The 23141-nt window shown below is 39.4% G+C and overlaps 1 protein-coding gene across 1 annotated transcript; it reads right to left on the minus strand.

The window, feature by feature from the left end:
* Nucleotides 1-11371: 11371 nt before the first annotated feature.
* On the minus strand, nucleotides 11372-13557 carry LOC130087005 (uncharacterized). Its single transcript, XM_056253208.1, has 4 exons — nucleotides 13553-13557; nucleotides 12556-12869; nucleotides 11947-12110; nucleotides 11372-11497 (listed from the first exon to the last, which is right to left on the minus strand). The coding sequence occupies exons 1-4, from the start codon at nucleotides 13555-13557 to the stop codon at nucleotides 11372-11374; spliced, it is 609 nt and encodes a 202-aa protein (XP_056109183.1).
* Nucleotides 13558-23141: the final 9584 nt, after the last annotated feature.

Consider the following 23141-nt stretch of genomic DNA (forward strand, 5'->3'; position numbering starts at 1 on the left):
CATCATCAAAAGATTCAGAGAAACTGGAGAAATCTCTGTGCGTAAGGGACAAGGACGAAGACCTTTATTGGATGCCCGTGGTCTTCGGGCCCTCAGACGACACTGCATCACTCATCGTGTGAATGATTGTGTGAATGACATTACTAAATGGGCCCAGGAACACTTCCAGAAACCACTGTCGGTAAACACAATCCGCCGTGCCATCTGCACATGCCAACTAAAGCTCTAACATGCAAAAAGGAAGCCATATGTGAACATGGTCCAGAAGCGCCGTCGTGTCCTGTGGGCCAAGGCTCATTTAAAATGGACTATTTCAAAGTGGAAAAGTATTCTATGGTCCGACGAGTCCAAATTTGACATTCTTGTTGGAAATCACAGACGCCGTGTCCTCTGGGCAAAAGAAGAGGGAGACCTTCCATCGTGTTATCAGCGTTCAGTTCAAAAGCCAGCATCTCTGATGGAATGGGGGTGCATAAGTGCATACGGTATGGGCAGCTTGCATGTTTTGGAAGGCTGTTGCGATTCCAAAGAATCACCACAAATAAGGAGAGAACGAATGCGGTTACATTAATGACAACGGCACTTTATTGTACATAATTCTTTGAATTAAGCCGGACTACGGCCATTCACAGCTCTCAGTATCGACGCGACATCTCCGGAACCGCCATGCCGAGTCAGAGCAGAAGCCGCCTCACCCGCAAGTACACGACAGCTTTTGTAAGGGCCGAAGAGCCTGCGCACCGGTGCTTCCAATCACGCCACAATCAGCCCGTCACCTGCAGACAATACAGCGGCAACACACATACACAGACAGAAGGACTGACAGGGACATCACACCTTCCCCCATAAAAAACTTCGGTAATCATAGGGTAAACCCCACAGGAATCCCATGTATCCAAGGATATCAAGGTCTCCTTCACTGCCGTACCATCACTATTTCCCGACCTGAAACCACAATAATAACCACAATAAAGACAGGGCAATACATTACCTCTCAAAACGCAGGTGCCCGGGACAGTGCGTCCGCTAAAACATTTTCAGTTCCCTTTATATGGCGGATCTCCAAATTCTAAGGTTGTAGGAATAATGACCAGCGCATCAACCTCTGATTAGGATTCTGAAGGGTCGTCAAAAACGTAAGGGGATTATGATCACAATAAATCACAACTGACGTACCACCCCCCCCCCACATAAACGTCAAAATGCTAAAGTGCCCAAACCAACGCCAATGCCTCTTTTTCAATAACTGAATAATTCAGTTGATATGACAAGAATTTTCTCGAGAAGAAACATACTGGGCGTCCAACTCCCTCATCATCATCTTGTAAAAGGACCGCTCCGGCCCCTACTTTACTAGCATCTACATGCATTTTAAACGGTCTATCCCACTGCGGTGCGGCAAGGACCGGAGCACTAGTAAGAAGCGCTTTAACATTCTCAAAAACATCTTGACAGGTTGAACTCCAAACAAACGTACGTGACGCCTTCAACAGATCAGTCAACGGAGCAACAATCGCCGAAAAATTTCTGCAAAAATTTCTATAGTACCCCACCATCCCTAAGAAACGCATCAACTCACGCTTCGTACAGGGTGGAGGATACTTATTGATGGCCTCAATTTTTGCATCTACTGGTCGAACAACGCCATGACCAACAACCTTACCCAGATATGTCACCGTGGCCTGAGCGAACTCACACTTCGCTAGGTTTACAGTGAGCCGAGCCTCTTTCAACCGATTGAACAAAGCCTGAATTCGGCATAAATGTTCCTCCCATGAATCACTATACACGACTAAGTCGTCCAAGTAAACCGCACACCCCTCAAGCCCAGCTACCACCTGATTCATTAGACGTTGAAATGTGGCCGGAGCATTTCGTAGTCCGAAACTCATAACATTATAGGAATATGCCCCATCTGGAGTAATAAAAGAAGCGATTTCACGAGCACGTTCGGTCAACGGGACCTGCCAATATCCTTTTAACAAGTCAAACTTGCTAATATATTTCGCAGTACCCACCCGATCCACGCAATCTTCTATCCGTGGGAGCGGAAACGAATCTGGCTTCGTAATTGCATTTAATTTTCTATAATCTGTACAGAATCTCGATGTCCCATCCTTTTTCTTTACTAACAGACACGGAGACGACCAACTTGAGAGTGATGGAACAGCTAGATTATTCCCAATCAAATACTCAACCTCCAACTCCAGTTGTTTCCGTTTCTCCCACGGTACTCTATAAAAGCGCTGACGTATCGGAGAGGAATCACCTACATCAATATCATGCTGAACTACATGCGTCTGTGAAGGGACATCAGAAAACAAGGACGGATATTCCTGAATTAACTTCATCAACACCAAACGCCTTTCAGTAGGAAGATGTTCCAGGAATGCAGACAAATCTTTCAACGTTTCCGAGTTACTTAACCGAGGACACAGAACACAGTCTTCAGGTTCAACGGCCTCCTCATAATCGATCAAAGGCAACTCATCCATTGATGAGCTCTGATCTATGGACAAAGCAACCAACTCTGTTTCATGCGATGCCCGTCCTTCCCGCACATAATAAGACTTTAGCAAATTCACATGACATAACCGAGTTTTAGTTCTTCTCTCTGGAGTACTGATGACATAATTTTCATCAGATTCTCGTCGTAAAATGACATAAGGACCAGCAAACCTAGCCTTAAACGGAGATGAAACCACAGGTAACAAGGCCAAAACCTGATCACCCACACAAAAGGTACGAGGTTCCGTCCTACGATCATACAACCGTTTCATTTTTGCTTGTGCCTGTTCCAGGTTCACCTTCGCCAATTTCACCGCTTCAAAAAGTCGCCTTTTAAAACCATCCACAAATTCTGTCAACTTTTTCGGTGGCTCAGAAGGCACCCACCCATCTCGCAGAACCGCTAACGGCCCACGAACGGTATGCCCAAAAACGAGTTCATTAGGGCTAAACCCAGTGCTCTCCTGAGTCACTTCTCTTGCCGCTAACATAAGCCAGGGTAATCCTTCCTCCCAGTCTCGATCCAACTCCGTGCAGTACGCACGTAATAAGGACTTAAGTGACTGATGAAAACGTTCTAACGCTCCCTGACTTTGCGGATGATAAGACGTTGATATATTATGTTTACTATTGAGTTGACGTAAAACTTCCTCAAACACACTGGAAGTAAAATTAGTACCCTGATCCGATTGTATGATTTTAGGTATTCCAAAAACCGACATAAACTGAGACAGTGCTTTAATCACAGATTTTGCCGTGATCGACCTCAAGACGAAAGCAGCAGGATACCGCGTAACCTGACACATAATGGTCAGCAAATATTCACTGCCAGATTTAGAACGGGGCAACGGTCCAACACAATCCATTATGAGGTGATTAAACGGTTCACACACAGCGGGAATCGGCCGCAAAGGAATCGGCTTTGGATTTTGGTTAGGCTTACCCATCACCTGGCACGTATGACTCGATCGTATATACTTGGCCACATCACGTTTTAGGCAAGGCCAAAAAAAATTACGCATAACCCGGTTATACGTCTTCTTCACTCCAAGATGTCCAGATAAATCATCATGAGCAAGTTTTAGCACCATCGACCGAAACAGCGTTGGAACTACTACTTGGACCACAGATTCCTCCAGGAACGCCCTGGCTTGAGGGGTCCATTTTCTTACCAAAATTCCCCCACGCACAAAATACCCCTGAGCAGCACTGTCGTCGGTCATTACCTGTGAAAAAAAAAACATCCAGAGTGGAATCTGCTTTTTGTTCCTTTATCAACTCACCCGGAGACACAGAGAGAAGAGTAGGTGGCCACACGATGCCTTCATCTGCCCTAGACGGTTCCGCACTCTTTGTAGCTGCAGCTGCTTGGCTAGCCGCACGCGTAACCGCACATGCTGGAAAAACATCAGATAAACTCTGCACACCCTCATCACTATTCCCAGTAGAAAAAGGTTTCGATGACACGATCAAAGGCATGGACACATCACTCCAAACCCGCCCCCCAGCCAGATTGTTGCCCAGAATCACTGAAATTCCTTGTACTGGAAGAGCTGGTCTTACACCCAATTCAACTTCACCTTGAATTAGATGGGAATACAAAACAACCCTATGTAAAGGCACAGACATTTTAGTCATACCTATTCCACGAATCAACAATGAATCACCAGTAAATGTCTCATTCGAGAAAGGCAATACCGATCCCAGAATAAACGACACCGAAGCGCCAGTGTCTCGTAAAATTTTCACCGGAATTCTCTCACCCTGCGGGAGAGATACAAAACCATCAGAAACAAAAGGTAAAAACTCAACATTTGAAGAACCAGATTTGTTACTCTCTTCAACCTCTGGCATAACGCAAGAGGGAACTAAACCACCGAACATGGGGACTACAGCAGCCAATGCCGACGGTTTGTACACACTATAACGGTTTCGATCTTTTGCTTTAAGTACCGGACAATCCTTTTTCCAGTGACCATGACCGAGACAATAGTTACAAATTAGAACCAAATCAGGTTTACCAACCAATCTCGTATTCACATAACGTGCGGATGTAGCCATATTTGAAGTCTGATTCTACGGTGAGAGCTTCCCAGTGCACTCATTTTCCAAGTGACCAACATCAAAGCAGGATCTATGTATCAACTCATATTCATCTGCTAAAACAGCTGCCTCCGCCGCTGTAGACACCTTACGCTCTGCAATATACACAGCCATTTGAATTGGCAGCGTGTTCTTAAACTGTTCCAACACAAGCAAATCAACCAGCTCCTCATACGACTCCACCGCAGATGCATTACACCAACGTGTAAAACACCATTCTAATTCACGGGCCACATCCACGTGCGTTTGAACAGAACGTTTCCTCAAACCACGAAATTTTTGGCGATATGCCTCTGGAACCATTTCATATGCTTTAAGAACCGCATTTTTAACCTTCTCATAGTTCTGACTGTCCGACCAGCTCAAAGCAGAATAAGCTCTTTGCGCCTTACCCATCAGAACACATTGTAACATCAACGTGCGTTCTGTTTCAGGCCATTTCTGTTTGTCCGCAACCCGTTCGAATAACACAAAAAAAGTATCTACATCTTCCTCATCAAACGAAGGCATCAACCGCAAATTTGCTGCCACATTAAAATTAGAAGGCGACCCACTCTCGACCACATCATGTAGATCCCCTCCATGCCACATCTTTCCATTACCCTCTTTCATAAGGTCAAGACGCTGTTGTTCTAGGTCTAATTTTCTTTTCTCTACAACCTGCTGTGCAAACACAGTCTCCTGTTCCAGTTTTCTTTTCTCAATTTCCATCTGAAACTCCATTTTACGGTGTTCCATTTGGAGAAGAGCTAATTCTTTTTGTTGCTCAAACGACAGCGTTACCGACGAAGACATAGTTCCCGGTGTGTCTACCAACTCCGCTACCGACGACAAAATTCCTTCATTTAAAAGTGTACTTTTTAAAACCAATCGAATACTCTCTTTTAATTTTTTATCATTCGTGGAAAGACTAACATCATAATGCGCTGCAACTTCAATCAACTGATCTTTCGTTAATAAATTTAACCCCTGCTCAGACGGACTTTCAATAAAACCACTTATTTCGATAGATGTCATATTTATCAATTACTTGAATCACTAATTCAACAAAAATAACTCTAACAATGAACACTTCCTTCAACTGAAAGCCCACAAAAAGATACCCTGGAGAACCAACTTCACACCCTCCCTAAAAAAAAAAACTAAGTAGACCCTAATCTTCAAGCATACAGTGGTGGGTTTTTATGCACCGGATACCGCAAGTCGAGCAGAACAACCAATTAAATCGGCGATTCCCTCCAACCTCGGCGTGCTCCCGAGACTAAATGCTCTAACCACTGATCTGCCCAAAAATAACAAACTAAAAAAAAATTTTTTTTGACATATTCCCCGAAAGGAAATGCCACTACATCCTAACAGTGAAGTCAGCCCCAAGGCATCCCACTAAATCTGATACAGCTGTGAACAGATAATAATCTCCAAAAATAACTGCACTCGTCTCTCCTACCAATTTTAACAGAAATAACTTAACCAATCTACAAACCAAGCCAAACTATAACAAAATACACAGAAATTCCAAAATATCAACTAATCTCGCCAACCAATCTCAATTAATACAAATCCATACCCAATCAACAACGCAAATCATTAACTGGGATTGGCTACTTACCAACGTACACGGAAAGAGACGGGAAAAAAAAAAAATTATAATGAACAAAACCAACGATATAAAGATTTCGGACGAGCCCCCATTTGTTGCGATTCCAAAGAATCACCACAAATAAGGAGAGAACGAATGCGGTTACATTAATGACAACGGCACTTTATTGTACATAATTCTTTGAATTAAGCCGGACTACGGCCATTCACAGCTCTCAGTATCGACGCGACATCTCCGGAACCGCCATGCCGAGTCAGAGCAGAAGCCGCCTCACCCGCAAGTACACGACAGCTTTTGTAAGGGCCGAAGAGCCTGCGCACCGGTGCTTCCAATCACGCCGCAATCAGCCCGTCACCTGCAGACAATACAGCGGCAACACACATACACAGACAGAAGGACTGACAGGGACATCACAAAGGCACTATGAATGCTGAAAGCTATATAAAGGTTTTAGAGCAACATATGCTCCCATCCAGACGACGTCTATTTCAGGGAAGGCCTTGTGTATTTCAGCAGGACAATGCAAAACCTCATACTGCAGCTATTACAACTGCATGGCTACATCGTAGAAGAGTCCGGGTGTTGAATTGGCCTGATCTTTCACCTATAGAGAACATTTGGCGCATCATTAAACGAAAAATGTGTCAAAGACGACCACGAACACTTCAGCAGCTGGAAACCTATAAGGCAAGAATGGGACCAAATTCCAACACCAAAACTCCAGACACTCATAAACTCGATGCCCAGACGTCTTCAAACTGTTTTGAAAAGAAGAGGAGATGTTACACCATGGTAAACGTGCCCCCGTCCCAACTATTTTGAGACCTGTAGCAGGCATCAAATTTGAAATGAGCTCATTTAGTGGATAAAAGTGTAAAATTTCTCCGTTTAAACATTTGTTATGTTATCTATGTTCTATTGTGAATAAAATATTGGCTCATGTGATTTGAAAGTCTTATAGTTTTCATTTTATTCAAATTTAAAAAACGTCCCAACTTTTCCGGAATTCGGGTTGTATATAGAGTTATTTCCTATTTAGGTTCAAGCTAATAAATTTAACTAATTTATTTTCCTTTTATTTTTATATATATATATAATAAAGCTAATTTTTACCTATTTATATGACTGTTCCTAATTAACCTATTTAGTGCAAAGAATAATTCAATTTTAGCTACAATTCTTCCAACCTGTTACCCTTTGAATTCTCCTTTCAACTCTCGTTCTTCAGAAACAAAATAGGAAAAATGCAAAAATACAATATTCAATCAGATAAATTAAAGGGAAATAATTAAAATAAATAAAACACAAGAGGACTTAAAAAAAAAACAAAAAAAAAAACAGTGAAAATGAAATCACACTAAATCCAATTTAGTGCTCGCTCAACCAACAGTTTCAATATATCTCAGGTTACCAGATTTCAGCTTCAGTTTGGTGATGCTTTCGCGAGATCCTTCTTCCGCAGTTCAGGTTTAATCAACACAGCTCAATCAGGAAAGAAACGTGTGCACAGTCCTACCACTCAGCTCATTTCCTTGATCCAAAACTCGGTCCTTATATGGGCATGGCTCGCCAGTTCCCGCTCACAATGGTTTCCTTTCAGATGTGAAACAGGGACAAAACACGTGTGAAATCTTCGTCAAACTTGTCCAGCATCCAGGAATGCAGGGCTCTAGAGTGCGACCATTTTGGTCGCACATGCGACCAAAATTTGTAAGGGTGCGACAAGAATTTTTCCTAGGTCGCACCAGTGCACCTAACGTTCTCGCATGATCGCATCCGCTGCCTCTCCACAAACGAGTATTTTGTTCTCCTTGCACGCATGGTTGAATCATATCGTGGTCTAAACCAATCAGAGATAGAGATTGGGCGGGTCTTTGCCTCTGATTGGTTGTGGTTCAGATGTTCCTGTAGGACTAAAATGCTCCGTGCTGTGTGATTGAAATAAATTGCGACCTGTCACCTGAGCACCAGAGAATCAGTTACGGCAATCAGCAGCATCAGCTAAATAAACGCAGGAAAACAGACGACGAAGAAACTTTTAAAAATGTAGGCTACTTGAACTAGGTAAAAAAAATATTGATTTCTCGATTTTAATCAATTCTCGTTGATTTTTACGAACCGTTGGTCTATGCTGTTTTCAGTTGATGAATGAATGGAACATTGTAGCGAGCATCCCATCCAATAAATCGCAATAATCTTTGTGCTTTGTTACTATTGATATGAAACAAAGTCTCAGATTTCAAATTAGGTCCATTTTCTTACGAAATTCAAAAACATAAATATAGTGTATTGACGCTGTGGCGTGAGATCGCTCTGGCTCTGCTCAAGAGAAGCATGATTTTCTCTTCCGCCTTAATAATACCAGTTACAGCGCGAAATAAACATGAACGAGCATCTGAAAGTGTGTTAAAAGATAGAGTACAACTTATCGAAATCCGTATCTTTCACATGGAATCGCTCAATCAGTGTTTCAACCGTGGAAACACGTCAGTAAAACGCTTGTAAACAATGTCATGTAACGTCACATTTACCTCAGAAAAAAACATATCCAGTGCCCATAAACTCGGTTAGCTAGCTAGAAAAATTAACTCTAGAGGAGCATTGTGCCTAATATATGGACCATATTACATATTCATTATAATTTTTTATGTTTTTCAATATTTACTGCATGTTGTTCGAAAAAAATCTGGCAAGTTTTTATGCAGCCACCATTTAAATGTTTATATTTCATATAACTTTATTATTATTAAAAAAATAATAATAGTGTAATTTAGGTGTTTGTGTACAAATCAGGTAATTTTTACCTTCAATATTATAGTAGGCTAATGAAGCATAGTGGGCTACAACTGACTCCCAGTTTACAGCATTAGTTGAGATTTGTTTTTCTTGAGAAAATTTGCCATGTATTGTACCTGATATCCAAAATAATCAATATTGAATCGAATTGTGAAAAACCCTGCCCTAACTTGAACAATGTAAAAACAGCACTTTGATTTTTTTTTAAAGATTTATATTTTTATTTACAGTATAATTGTGCTTTCGAATAAAAAATTAAAAAACTACACCTTATTCTTGTTTAAAAGCATTTACATAATATATATGAATATATGGAGCGTGATAAAAAGGTGACCTTGAAATTGTGGCGTTAAAGGCGACGCGAGACGAGGAAAAATTTGAGTGCACCTAAATTTTGTGCTGGTGCACCTAAATAAAAAAGTTAGGCGCACCAGTGCAACCAAGGCAAAAAGTTAGTCTGGAGCCCTGGAATGTGCAGCGTCCATCTCAGAAAATGGACAAGGAAGGGTGAAATAGAATAAAAGTGTCCAAAAAGAAACAAGGGGAAAGAAAAAAACCCAACCAAGAGAACTCAATTTGATTATGAAGATTTTCAAAGGCAAAACTTCCACTATAGGCCCGAATCCTCTGCAGCCTACGTGTAATCAGTCACACACGTTCACCTGTACTCATTTACCGATGAAACTCAATCTTCACTTCAGTTTCAAAGTCTCTCAAATGTTATTTGTCCAATACAACCGATAGTTGTTCTTCGTTCTAATTCTAATTTTCTTCTCTTTTCAGGATCACGCAATCTGCTTCGCCATCTGCTTCTCTCTCTCGCAAGGAGTGTTTTTTTTTCCATATCCCGTTTTGGCTCCACCCATTAAGGCGGGGCTCATTCCCTACTCATTTATTTAGAATAATAATCTAAATGAATTTAAATTTATGCATTTTCTCACTTTTCCTCTTCCAAGATATTTAATAAAATAACTTGACATATATTCATGTTAAGTGTTAGTCTCTTTTTTTTTTTCCTTATGTCAACAGTGTCTCTTTAGTAACCTGGGTTACACAAAGCTTACAGTTTAAACCAAAACAGACAAGAAATGGAGGGAAATAAACAGATAATGTAAAGTTTCCATCTTCCTCTTCCCATGAAATGCACAAACTTGGTAGTAAAAAAAACAATTAACATCTCAAATGCTTTACAATTTTTTTTCTCTTTTCTATATTTTTGTCATAACAAAGTACAAAGAAAAACATTGACATTCAAACATTTCAACAAAGACGTTCCATAGTAGCAAACATCTGAAATCTATAATAAAAAATCATTGTTGTCAGTGACCTTCATTCCAAGTAAAAGGCTTGCGCAGCAGCCAGTAACAGTTATATCAGTTATATGTAACACATATTTGGCCTTTTGTAGCTGCTTCAAATCACAGTGCAGTTCAGTAGTTATAAATGAATGTAAACAAAATATTTGATATGTCAAGATCATGTTTACACAAATAACCAATAATCGGACTGATGGCTAAGTTGGATTGCAAACCCTTGTAAACACCTCAATGGATGCGAATTAAATTTAGATTGGATGGAGATCTGAAATAACCTGGTAGAAAACTAAACATGTAAACACTTGAATCTGATGAATGTTCTCATTCGGATTCAAAGATACCATGCGTACATGTGCAGTGCTGTGATGTGTGTATGTTCACTTGAGTTTTATACGCTATGTTTATTGTATGTTTATGAACTGATCAGTGGAGGAGACTTGACGTTTGTCAATTTTCTTTTATGATATGTAATCAAGGCAAAAACGGCAATTATACTTGCAATTAGACTTCTATAAATATATTAAACTTTGGCAGAATTATAATGTTAATAAATGTGGAGAGGTGTCCTCACATCTGTGAATACGGTCCATGCACAAGTAAAAGAAAATGAGAATCGGATTGTAACATTTGGGCTTCATATAAACAGAACTTTAAGATTTTTAAATTGAATTTGGATTTAGTTGGACTGTCACTGCAAAAATGAGTGCATGTAAAGATTCCTACAGTATGTCTTACAGTGTAAATGCTTCTGCTAATGATTGAAGAAACAGCAACACTGGAGAGACAGAGATAATCATGCACTGTTTCTGTCTGGATCATTTAGCAGCCTCTAATAACCCCTCCAGTTACACACTGGAAATCCTCAAGCACTCTTGGTTTCACTGCTGGTGATGGGTTGCTGTGTTCAACATTGGTATTGAGTAGAAATTTAGTAAACAGTGACATTTTACTGCTATTGACTACTATTGGCTTCTTCCACTTCCTCCCCCCACCCCCCAATAATTAAAATTAAAATAATAAATAATGTTACTGTGAAATCCCAGTAGTCTCAAGTCTCACTAGGAGATGTCCCATTATCAGTAGCCATCAGTTCAGTCTCAGTTTCATTATCATCATCCCTCTGTGGAGTCACAGTTCTCTGATTAGGGGACATTTGTTCTGTAACATCCTCCTCCTGAAGGAAAAGAAACAAATTCACAGAAGGTAAAACAAATTATCAAGATTGATAATTCAGTTACACAAACACAGAAAAGTATTTTTCTCTCTGATGTTTGCTGAATGTAAAGACCCTGTTCTTCATTCTGAAGTCAAACAACACAAGTGAAGCGCTCTCTTAAATAAGTCTGTAATTATTGTTTCTATGTAATTATTTCTAAGCTCAAACAGATACACACCAATGACAGTTCTCACAGATCTGAATCAGTAGTAAATTCACGGTGTTTTGCAGACAGAGATTCAGAGCTCACAGTATCTCACCTGATCATGATCATCTCGCGGTGTCCCGTTTCCTGTTTGAACTGTAACAACAAACTCTTACTTTGGTCAATTAGAATAAAAATACATACTTTTACATATTTTTAAAGATTTGTTTTGTGCAATAAATCTCTTATTTCCATTTTGTACAATCAGCTGTATATAATACTTGCGTTGTTGTTTTGATCTGTAGAGACAGTAAATCACAGCAGCAGCAGAAGCCAGCAGCAGAACAACAGCAGCAACAGCACATATTACTCTTACAACACTTATTCCTGCTATAGCAGCTGAAGACGGACCTGGATCTGGAACAGCTGAAGACACACAGACAGTATTACTGGAGATCAACTGATAATCAACCAATCTACCAATACTTTTGAATAACATTTACAACTTTCTGCTTTGGTAATCAGTTTTACGATACTGATTTAATCAATAAAATGTGCCTTCTGATTCTTATGAGCTTTAAGCAGATAAAACAGCATCAAGGACTGTGAGTTCAGGAAAACCGACTGATATTATGTATGTAACATATGAGATTATGTTAATAACAAAAGACAAAACAAAGACAAACACAAAATTGTAAGTCTGTTGTGAAGGTGATAGAGATGATCTAAAATTGTATTGTAATTTTGAGGCAAATATCACTTTTTTTAAACAGGCCACACTGAAAACATTGACTGTGTTGATGTAAATATATTAAACTGTATTCTAAAATTGCTCGAGGGAAAATACACTCAATAACTCAATGAGACTCACCAGTGACAGAAAGACTGAAGCTCCTAATGACACTGAATCTGCTGTTGTTGATCTGTAGTTTATATTCTCCAGAGTCTGTGTTTCTGGTGTTTGTGATGATCAGAGATCCAGTCTGATGATCCAGCTTCAGTCTGTCTCTGAATCTCTCTTTACACTGATCATCTGTACAGATCTTACTCTGATCTCCAGTGATTTCAGCGATGAGACTGTCATCAAAATACCATGTGATCAAATCATTTCGTTTTTTTATTACACCAGGATCTAAAGTAACAGATTCACGTGTGTGTGCGTGCGTGCGTGCGTGTTGGTCTTGACTTCAAAGCAACAGTCTTTAAAGCAACATTTATCCATGGTTTTGCAGTAGTAATAGTAATTTCACATCAAATCCTCATTTAAACAGATGATAGGTGATCTGAAGACAGCATTAGATTCTGTAATCTGTTTATAATGATGTAAACTGAGCTAACGCTAAACATTACACTTTAACAGCAAATACTGTATGCTTTTAAAGTGACTGCATGTATAGTGTATGTAAATTAACAATCACGATTACGGCTATTTACTAGATGCTCTTCTGTTGTGTTAAAGCATTTCATTAACAGTTTTTGCGGTGCTGAGCACTGTAGCCAATCACAGACGAGATCACACCAGCTAACCAGACTGGTTTAAACTTCACAGAAGAGTTTTGTTCACTGACTCTCACTATAAACAACAAAGGCTGCGCCTAAAAGCTGAAAAATGCTCTCTGTTGTCAGGATACTGAAGCAAGACAACAAAGCACACCTGGATCAAATATTTGTAATGTCTGAGATGCTTTCATATGGCTTTTTAACAGTAGCATAGATTCATTCCAGAATGACAACAGTAAATCTGCTGAATACTTGTTTCATGACACAATCCTGAAATTCCAATGATCACTACAGCAATGTTACTGTTTTGTTTTACTGACATACAAATTAGTTTTTTGGTTTTAATGATTGCATGTTCAAAAAAACACCTCATTATTCCTCTCTGCCCAGTCTGTCCATAACACTGTTTCCCAAAGCCAACTATGGTTGATTTAGAGTTTAATGGAACTTGCGACCACAGTTGCCTAACGATTCTTATGAAAAACGCATCCCCGTTTAGTTCCTGTCTCTATGAAGCCCCTCCTTCTGAAAAGAACAATCTACTCTTATTGGTCGGCTGGACCAGTGTGTTGTGATTGGTCAAGCGCTTCGAGCGCGTTTAGGAAATATCCCGGCCCTTACCATAACCATGAGTTTCAACACACTACTAACTAACTCAACTAGACCCCACCCCTTTATTCAGCATAATATGAATTATTAAAATGAGGAATAATGTGACGTGATCGTTCCCGGAAGAAAACTCGAGACTGCAATGGAGGCGTTTCAGGGAGTTCAGAAACAGTGACACTGATATTCCATGAGTTGAAAAGGTCAAGTGGATTTTGCAGGAGGATAAGTGGACTGAAGTAACGGGGAGGGGTAAAGGGGGAAATGTTAAGAGCAAAAGGGGGAGCATGTGAAGTTTGGGTGAGATGCAGTCATTTGCAGAATTTATTAGTCACCCTTTGGAGGGACTTTGTGCTTTGAGACTTTGCAGACATTTTTCATGCCCAGACAGCAACATTACACACTAAAGACAGTTGAACTTGGAAAAAAAAGCAGAATAGGTGTTCTTTAACTCCACCCACTATTGCTCAGAAATTTTACCTTTAGTATAAATAGCATATGACCTATATTTACACATTGCAAGCACAGCATTTCTCTCTGTTTTCACTAAGTGTAACAAGATGCTAATGTTGCTATTTAAACCTGATGCAAATAGTATCAACATCTATTTACACTGACATCATTCATTTTTTGTCTGGTATTTTAATGTGAATTCTAATTATGAATATTATATATATGATTTTTGTCACTCTGGCTGTCAATAATAAAAATGAACACAATATAAAACGAATAAAACATATTTAAGGACTCACCATTGACAGTAACATTGTAGTTTGTGCCACTGTTGCGGCTGTTCAACGATAGCTGATATTCTCCAGAGTCTGTGTTTCTGATGTTTGTGATGGTCAGAGATCCAGTCTGATGATCCAGCTTCAGTCTGTCTCTGAATCTCTCTTTACACTGAACATCTGTACAGATCTTACTCTGATCTTTCATGATTTCAGCTATACGATTGCTATTAAAATACCATCTAATTCTGTCTTGTTGGTTCATTCCAACACCAGTGTTTAGAGTGACTGAATCTCCCTCTATCACTGACACTCGGTCGCCATCAGCACCAGACGCTCCTGAAGAAAAAAATGACATATTGGCACAGAGTTATACAACAGGAAAGTGCCGTGAAAAAAGTTTTTCTATAGGTCTTAAAGATATGACTGGATATGACTGGATTCACCGAGTGGTTCAAGCCACAGTGAATGTTTCTTCTTTTTTTTTTTAAATAAGTGAAACATGACTAGAAAATACAGATAAAATAGGACTGTATCACATTTGCCAAAAATACATGGAACTTAAACACCCATTAACTGCCGGGCTTGATCAGCCTGTTTGGCCAAATATGCCGTAATACGAGATCTTGTTACAGGTAACATGAGGAAAGTGTAAACATTGTTCATTTACGTATTCTGTTGACACTGCTAAAAATACTAAGCTAGATACAATCGGAAAGCATCCTTTTAAACTGTGCACAAGTTAAAGTGTCCGCATGTAGCGTTTTTTAAAGCTGCATGCCATGTGTGTAATGGAGGGAAGCACATTTTTATGACCGTGTCAGGACATGTGCAGGAGGAAACAAGCTTCTCACGTTTCAGAAACAACCCTACAACACATAAGTGACCAGATTGTCATTTGTAACTTCACACATGTGAAGGTGATAGAGATGATCTCAATTATAATGTAATACTAACTCAAAACAACTTAACAACTGTTTTCTGAAATTGCAATGGAAAATGCACTGAATGATTAAATGAGACTCACCAGTGACAGAAACACTGAAGCTCCTAATGACGCTGAATCTGCTGTTGTTGATGTGTAGTTTATATTCTCCAGAGTGTGTGTTTCTGGTGTGTGTGATGATCAGAGATCCAGTCTGATGATCCAGCTTCAGTCTGTCTCTGAATCTCCCGTCAAGAACATCACACTGTTCATCTGTACAGATCTGACTCTGATCTCCAGTGATTTCAACGATGAGAATATCATTAAAATACCACATTATCACATCATTTGGGTTTGTTACTACACCAGGATCTAAAGTGACAGATTCTCCCTCCTTTCTCTTCATTTGATCTAGTTCAGTAGCAGAAACACCTGAAACATAAATCAACATGAGACACTAAAAACTCACCAATGGAAATGATTTTGTTTTAATCAAACTGAATTAATGACCTTAACTCTACAAATTCCACTCTCACAGCAAGTATGTTTTTAAAGACATTATCTATATACTGTACATTAATTAATCTATCTTGAATTTCTCTGCAATAAAAAACAAGGATGCATCACACCTTAACTGGCTTTTAAACATCCACTAAACGACTCACCACGAACAGACACATTAAAGATTTTTTCTGTGTTGCGGCTGTTGACCAGTAGTTTATATTCTCCAGAGTCTGTGTTTCTGATGTTTGTGATGGTCAGAGATCCAGTCTGATGATCCAGCTTCAGTCTGTCTCTGAATCTCTCTTTACACTGAACATCTGTACAGATCTTACTGAGATCTCCAGTGATTTCAGCGATGCGTCTGTCCTGAAAATACCATTTAATTCGTTCTTTTTCGCCTTTTATAAATCCAGTGTTTAGAGTGACTGAATCTCCCTCCATCACTGACACATCTTTATCAACATCATACGAACCTAGATAAGAAATGTACAGTTCATTATAAGTCACTTCTGAGATAGGCTAATGAGACAAAGTGCTATGAAAATGTTTTGAAAATGATCCAGAAATGTGTCTGTATTCATAATGTAACATGCAGCAGAAAAACATCATTGATTCACACATTCACTCCTAAAACAAACATTATCTCATGGATCTCATGCAACTTAAAATAATACAAGCAATCCTGATTCATATCCTCACACGTACTTGTGCATTCATATATTCAAGATCACAGACTTAGATCCATGATAATATTGCTGCCTATAAACTTTAAACTACGAGTTTTCAAACCTGTAATTTTTGTCTCTGCACAAAACATTCTGTCTAAAATGTGTAAAACTATAACAATGTCATCGTAAACAGTTAAGAAATAATACTATTGTGATTTACAGTGTTAATAACGAAAATGAAGCATGACAAGCGCCATTTGTTTATTGTTTACTATAAGAGAAAGTGATGTCTTACTTACCAGGTACGATGAATATACTCAACGTGAGCACAACAAAGCCATTCATTTTCACCACTTTTCCACTGAAATGAATGCGGATTCTCTATAAATAAACGCGTTTTTTACTCTTGACCAGGGCGCCCGAGTGAAAGTTATTTAATATAAATTGGTGTGACGCCGAATAACCAAAGCGTAGGTCATAAACACAGTCAGGCACGTTCTCTCATTTATGTTTCTGTTTCGTCATGAAAACCGGTTACTGGGTAGGCTAATTCTCGTTTATAAGTGTGCTGTCAGTGGCTGGTTTAGATGCGCCTCGTCTCGAAATGTGGCGAGAGTAGAAGGTCAGGTGAGGGGAGGAAATAGAATAGTACAGTGTCAGACAAGTTTATCGGATATAAACTTCATGTAATTGAAGTTCTGTTACTTTCATATGAATATGAAAATATTAATATGATGAACAAGACATTTAAATTACATTTGTTAATCCCATCCTAAATAAGTGTTTTCCATCCTTTTTTAGTTGGTCACAAAAAAAAAATCAGTTACAGAGTTAATTGTTTTTTGAAATTCCCAATACACCTGTGACCTCATTTGATCAGCATATTTACACTGCAGGACTTGATGCCCAATTCCGATTTGTTGACTATATCTGACTATCTTTCATCTTCTTTTAAAAGTCATCCATATCCAATATTTGAATTTACAGCAGAGCGGGGCACAACCTAACACTTTTTGACTTTCTTAGTTTGTGTAAATTAGGGTTCAGAGTATTTATTTTTTCCCACATTAATTTCCCACGTCTAGTACAATTATGAGGTTTTGTTTTATTAATACAGTGTATACTTTTTTCTTGAAATACCCCGAAAGAATGGAAGTGAAATGTGACAACATGCCCCATAGGTGGGGTACATTGTAACATGACCACATGACAGCTTAAAATGCTATCTGATCTAATAAAAAAATATATATACCAGTCAAACTAAAATATTTTCTCAATAAAACATTTTTTTTTTTAACTTTTTCATATAGAATAATGGCATTTTTAATAATTAAAAATAAAAAAGGCCTATTTGTTGAGTTTGACAACGAACACGCCGGAAAACACAGTTAGTTCAAAACATAACAATAATGAATAACTTCTGAACATTGACTCCCAGTCTTTATTCACGTTTTTCTCATGTTTTCTCAATAGAATTCATAAAAGTATAGAATAGCATAGTTCTAATAGGGGCATGCAGTGTGACAACATGCCCCACCTGCACAACTGGGATTGAAACCCTGCTACTTCTGCTAGTTAGATCAGCATTAAAGAACCATATCAACTATTAAATACATATTGGAGATTAAAATAATATTGTCACGGTTCATGAATTCGCTGTCTCCTTTCTCGTCTTGTGTTGTTGTGTGTGCGTGGTCCTTTATCACTACGATCCCTATTTATTCTCACAGTTTTCGTCTTGTCTTTGTCAGATCGTTGTGGATGTTTCCCCGTGTGTTATTATCTCCCGCCTGTCTTCGAGCTTCCTGTGTGATGTCCGTATCCAGCATTGCAGTCATCTTCACTCTGTCATCTTCCTCTGCATTCCTGGTGTCCGGTCCCCGAGTCATCTCTGCTTTCACTGGACTTCCTTCTTATCACCACCTTGAGACTGGGTTGTTCCTCAGTGTCCCTGCGCTACCAAGAGCGATATTCCGGACACTTGCATACCATTACTCTCACATCATCTGACCTGGTTTCAATAAAGATGACTTTTTACTTGCAATTGAATCTTCTGATTATTTCCGTAACAAATATCAGATTTGTCTAATTTAAAATAAACACCAAAAATAGAGATGAAAAATGTACATAGCCTAAGTAAGAAGTTTACTTTTGCTATGGTTAAATAAATGTTCAGTGATATCTTCCAAAGATTTCTGAATTGTGGCGCCAATTTTTTTTTTATATACGGTTAATATGGCAACTAGTAAATACACTAAGTTGGTGCCCCGCTCTCCCCTACATAGGTGTGTTCACACTTGTGTCATGATTCTGCCATCAGGTCTGTGAGTTCTAGTATTTTGGCAGGATCATGACAGACCAGCCCGTTCTCATCCTTTGGCGTCATACATGTGACGCTTGTACATTTCGTTGAAATCTTACGCACATGGCATCCTTTAGCATCAATATGAGACGCAGATCCCAAGGCGTCATACAGGTGACGCGCGTGTAAATCCAACGCACATGGCATCGTTTAGCGTGAATATGAGACGCAGATCCCAAGGCGTCATAACCGTAACCCGACCCCAGACCTAAACCTACCCATAATAGTGCGTGTTATATTGACGCTAAAGGATGCCATGTGCGTAAGATTTCGACGAAATGTCATATGGCGTCACCTATATGACGCCAAAGGATGAGAATGCGTTGGACAGACCCATGTTCTGTGTGCAAGCACATGGCCTTGTGTTTTGTTCATGTGCTTGTGTTGTCTCGTCTCGTTACCCCGCCCCCTTGTTATCCTGATTCTGTCATTAGTGTTTCACCCGTGTCACCTGTTATGTTTGATTAGTCTTCCTATTTAATCCCCTTGTGTTTGCTGTCTTGTGTTGGTTCATTGTTATACGTTGATCGTGAGTACCCTGTGTACATCTAGTCATTGTTAGCATCTCTTGAAGTCTTGTTTGTTTTCTTGTTCATTTGTTTCCCAGTCTAGTCAGTCTGGTATTCTGTGTTCCATCTGTTTTGCCCCCTCATGGGTTTTGTTTTCCTGTTTTTGTCATTAAACCGTGTCTTATTTTACACTGTCTGCGTTTGGGTTCATCTCCGTGTCTCACCGTGACAACTTGATGGTCAGATTGGCTTGGTTTGGTCAGATTAAAACAAACCCTGGTGATTGCTCTGTGCGGTTCATTTGAATAAGTGTGAATGCTGATATCTGAATCCTGATGTGCACCAAACAAGTAGACCGAGACGGCTGAAAAGATATCGGTCCGCTTCCAAATTAACTCTGGTGTGGTTTGAATGATATTTGAACGCAACATGGACCAAAGACATATAAACAAACTAATATTCGACCCAAAAAAGGACCGAATACACAAGCATACCTGTTTTTTTTATATCATAGTGACGATTTTGGTCATAATAGTTCGGTACAGGCATCAGAATCGCGTCTCAGATTCCTGATGCTGTTTTGACTCCTTTATACATTTTCACATGTTCTCAATATAGGCTACGCACAAACAATAAGCCTGTTTTGCCTGTTGTAAAATATACGTAATAAAACAAGCCAGGTTGTGAACATTTCTCCTATGCCTTTAGGTTCAGTATCTTTAAAATGCCAATGTGAACGCTAAGCGGACCAGTATGTTTTCTTTTTTTGTCCAGATGGCCCGGTCGACCAATCGGCTGCACCTTGGCTCCTTGCCCCCTTGGCTCCACCTGGGACATTCGTTCTTATGGGTCAACTGGGCTCCCTCGTTCCTTCGGCTGCTCTTGGTCAGTCGTTGCTCTGCCTATTGCACGGACTTTCGGCTACGCCTCATCCCTCTACTTCTTTGGCTCTGTCGGGCTCCCCCTTTCCTTCAACGGTCCCAACAGCTCTGCCTCAGTCCTCCCTCCTCCTGAGTCCATCTCTGCCTCTCGTCACCACTGTAAACTCGCACTGGATCGGCCCAAAGTCCGGCATCCGCCCAGCACGGAAGGTCTTTCCGTGTTACTGTCTTTTCTCGCGGCAAAGTATTTTGGATTAAATGCAATACATTTTCTCGTATGTGTTAACTCGTTCTTTCATCTGACTCCATAAATAAAAAGGTTTCAATGATATCTGTGCATCATTAAATATAAGCGAATGTTTGACTATTCCTTTTAACTCTAATAAAAATACCGTCAAAGTCAGTTAGAATAATCAAATATAACAATTTATTATGTCAGGTAAATGTATCATTACAATTTTTTAATCAATTCAAAGATAATCAATGAAAAACATCAAATGCTCTAGAACAAAAAGGAAAATATTTTACCTGACATTATGAAGTACATGAATGCTGAGTCTCGGCAACTCTCAGCATTCACGGGCTGATCTGAGATGCAGAAAGGCCCTGAGCTCTCGTTGCGGTTTCCTTATATAGACAGGCCTCATTTCAAAACTAAACATGGGTTTACAGTGGAAATTTACCTGTGGGTAACCATTTATATATACCTTTATTTAACCAGAAGAAAACTCGTTGAGATTAAAAATCTCTTTTCCAAGAGTGTCCTGGCCAAGACAGGCAGCAGCACAAATAACAAAGTTGCAGACATAAAAAACATATATATATATAACATATAATAACATATAGCATAAACATAAAACATAGAAGCAAGGATCATCCAAATAATTAATCATAACAACTACAGCCAGTATGTGTAGCCTCTATTTCATTTAAAAGTAATTTAAAAGCAGCCAGTGAAACTGGTTCCTGAAGCTTTAAGACATTTTGCAGTTGATTCCATGCGCTGGGGGCCGCATACATAAACGACCCTTTTCCCATTTCAGTCCGGACATGACGGACGGACAACAACAATAAGTCCTCAGAACAAAGACAGTATTGTCCCGTGCCTTTCTTTTTAATATAAGATTGAAGGTATGGGGGAAGCAGACCAAGAATACCTTTATAAATAAGAATATGCCAGTGATTATGCCTACGGGTGGACAATGCCGACCAACCAACACGATCATACAGAGAGCAATGATGGGTAAGTGCTCTAAAGTTTGTGATGAACCTAAGGGCTCCATGGTAAACAGTATCCAACAATTTCAAGCATTGAATGGATGCATGCATGTATATAACATCACCGTAGTCCAGCACTTGTTCCGTATTTGCTAGTAGTGGAAAATTTGCATTCAGCTCACAATTGATATTTGCATTCAGACAAATGGTCAGAAGGTGCTAACTCAAAGACACACCCTTCTGTGTGCAAGATATTTCTAAACTCTTAAGAACTTAAATTACCTTTTGATTTACTTCTTTGGGAATGAGACATTTGTACCAGTCGCACTGAGACATTTCAAATAATACGAAACATGTATCAAACTCAACGATATTCATTCATATGAAATAATTTCGATTCTTGTGTGAGTTTAGGTGATCTCTGCCAGAGATCAGGGAGAAATGTAGATCAGGATGAGGGCACAGGGGGGATTTCAAATGGTAATTTCCTTTGTTCTCAGAGGATAACCCGCTCTTCCATTTTTTTGGGGGGAAAAAAGTCTTCGTCTTACACCACGGCTCCACCTTTTCTACTTTTCCCATCTCCACCTCTGTCGCTCGGTCACCAGGTTCTGCCCGGACTTTCTGAGAAAGCTTCACCCTGTCTCCTCCCTCCATCATCTCCACCATAGGGATTCGCTCTTCGTTTGCCTCCAGAGCTCCCACTCCCACTCCCACATTTTTTAAAATCGTTATACCGCAAGGACAAGGGTGTAAAGTTAGATACATGTTTGTGTTTTAGTTTTTGTTTTCCCTGCCTGACTGCCCATCTGTTTTCCTAATAAGTTTCTATGGGTACTGATCGTTACGCACCTGTTTCTACTTCCGTTGATTACTCCCATGTGTATTTAAGCCCCACAATTATTTGTTCAGTGTCATCATTGTTTTAGTTCTTTCTATGCTGTTTCCTTGTGAGCTCCTGTGTGTTTCCTGTTTGATTTATTTTATTAAAGATTGTTTGTTTTATATTTTCTATCATTTTGCGATTTACTGCAATCCCACGTGACAACATAAAAGATAATTGTTTAGTGGCTACTGCTAATGTGTCTGTTACAGTCAGATATTTTATGTGCATTCTCTTTTCTGTTCTGTGTAGGATAGAAGTCAGACTGTGAGGTTTAAAACTGCAGCACGAGAACCGTAACATACAAACAAAACACTGAAAAAAATGGCCCCTGTGATGCACAAGATCTTTGTCAAAGATATCGCACCAGATTTCCGAAGAACAACCACTGCCGGTTTCAGTTTGAAACTAAGCTGCCCGTGGCACACTTTAGTATGACTGGCAACCATGTGAGATAGTGGATGGTCTATATGATTATACAACCATTTTAAAATCCATAAGATTTTTTGTATCATGAAATTGTATCATCAAGTTTACACATTTCTACTTTTATGTCAGAAATGACCTTTCAGAATCAGTGTTAAATTAAATGAATGTTTTCCATTTGATAAAGATTGTTTTCCAAAATAAAGAACAGTTAAAGTCTTAAAAAATGTCAGAAGAACAGTTATAT

Source organism: Rhinichthys klamathensis, unplaced genomic scaffold (assembly GCF_029890125.1).
Source record: "Rhinichthys klamathensis goyatoka isolate OS25496 unplaced genomic scaffold, OSU_Roscu_1.1 h1tg000103l_1, whole genome shotgun sequence".
Taxonomy (NCBI): Eukaryota; Metazoa; Chordata; class Actinopteri; order Cypriniformes; family Leuciscidae; genus Rhinichthys; species Rhinichthys klamathensis.

Coding starts and splice junctions, on each gene's coding strand:
- LOC130087005 (XM_056253208.1), bottom strand. Junction 12,111..12,555: donor CTTCAGTCTTTCTGTCACTG/GTGAGTCTCATT, acceptor GTGTGTCTTCAG/CTGTTCCAGATCCAGGTCCG. Junction 11,498..11,946: donor AGTATTATATACAGCTGATT/GTACAAAATGGA, acceptor CTTTTCCTTCAG/GAGGAGGATGTTACAGAACA.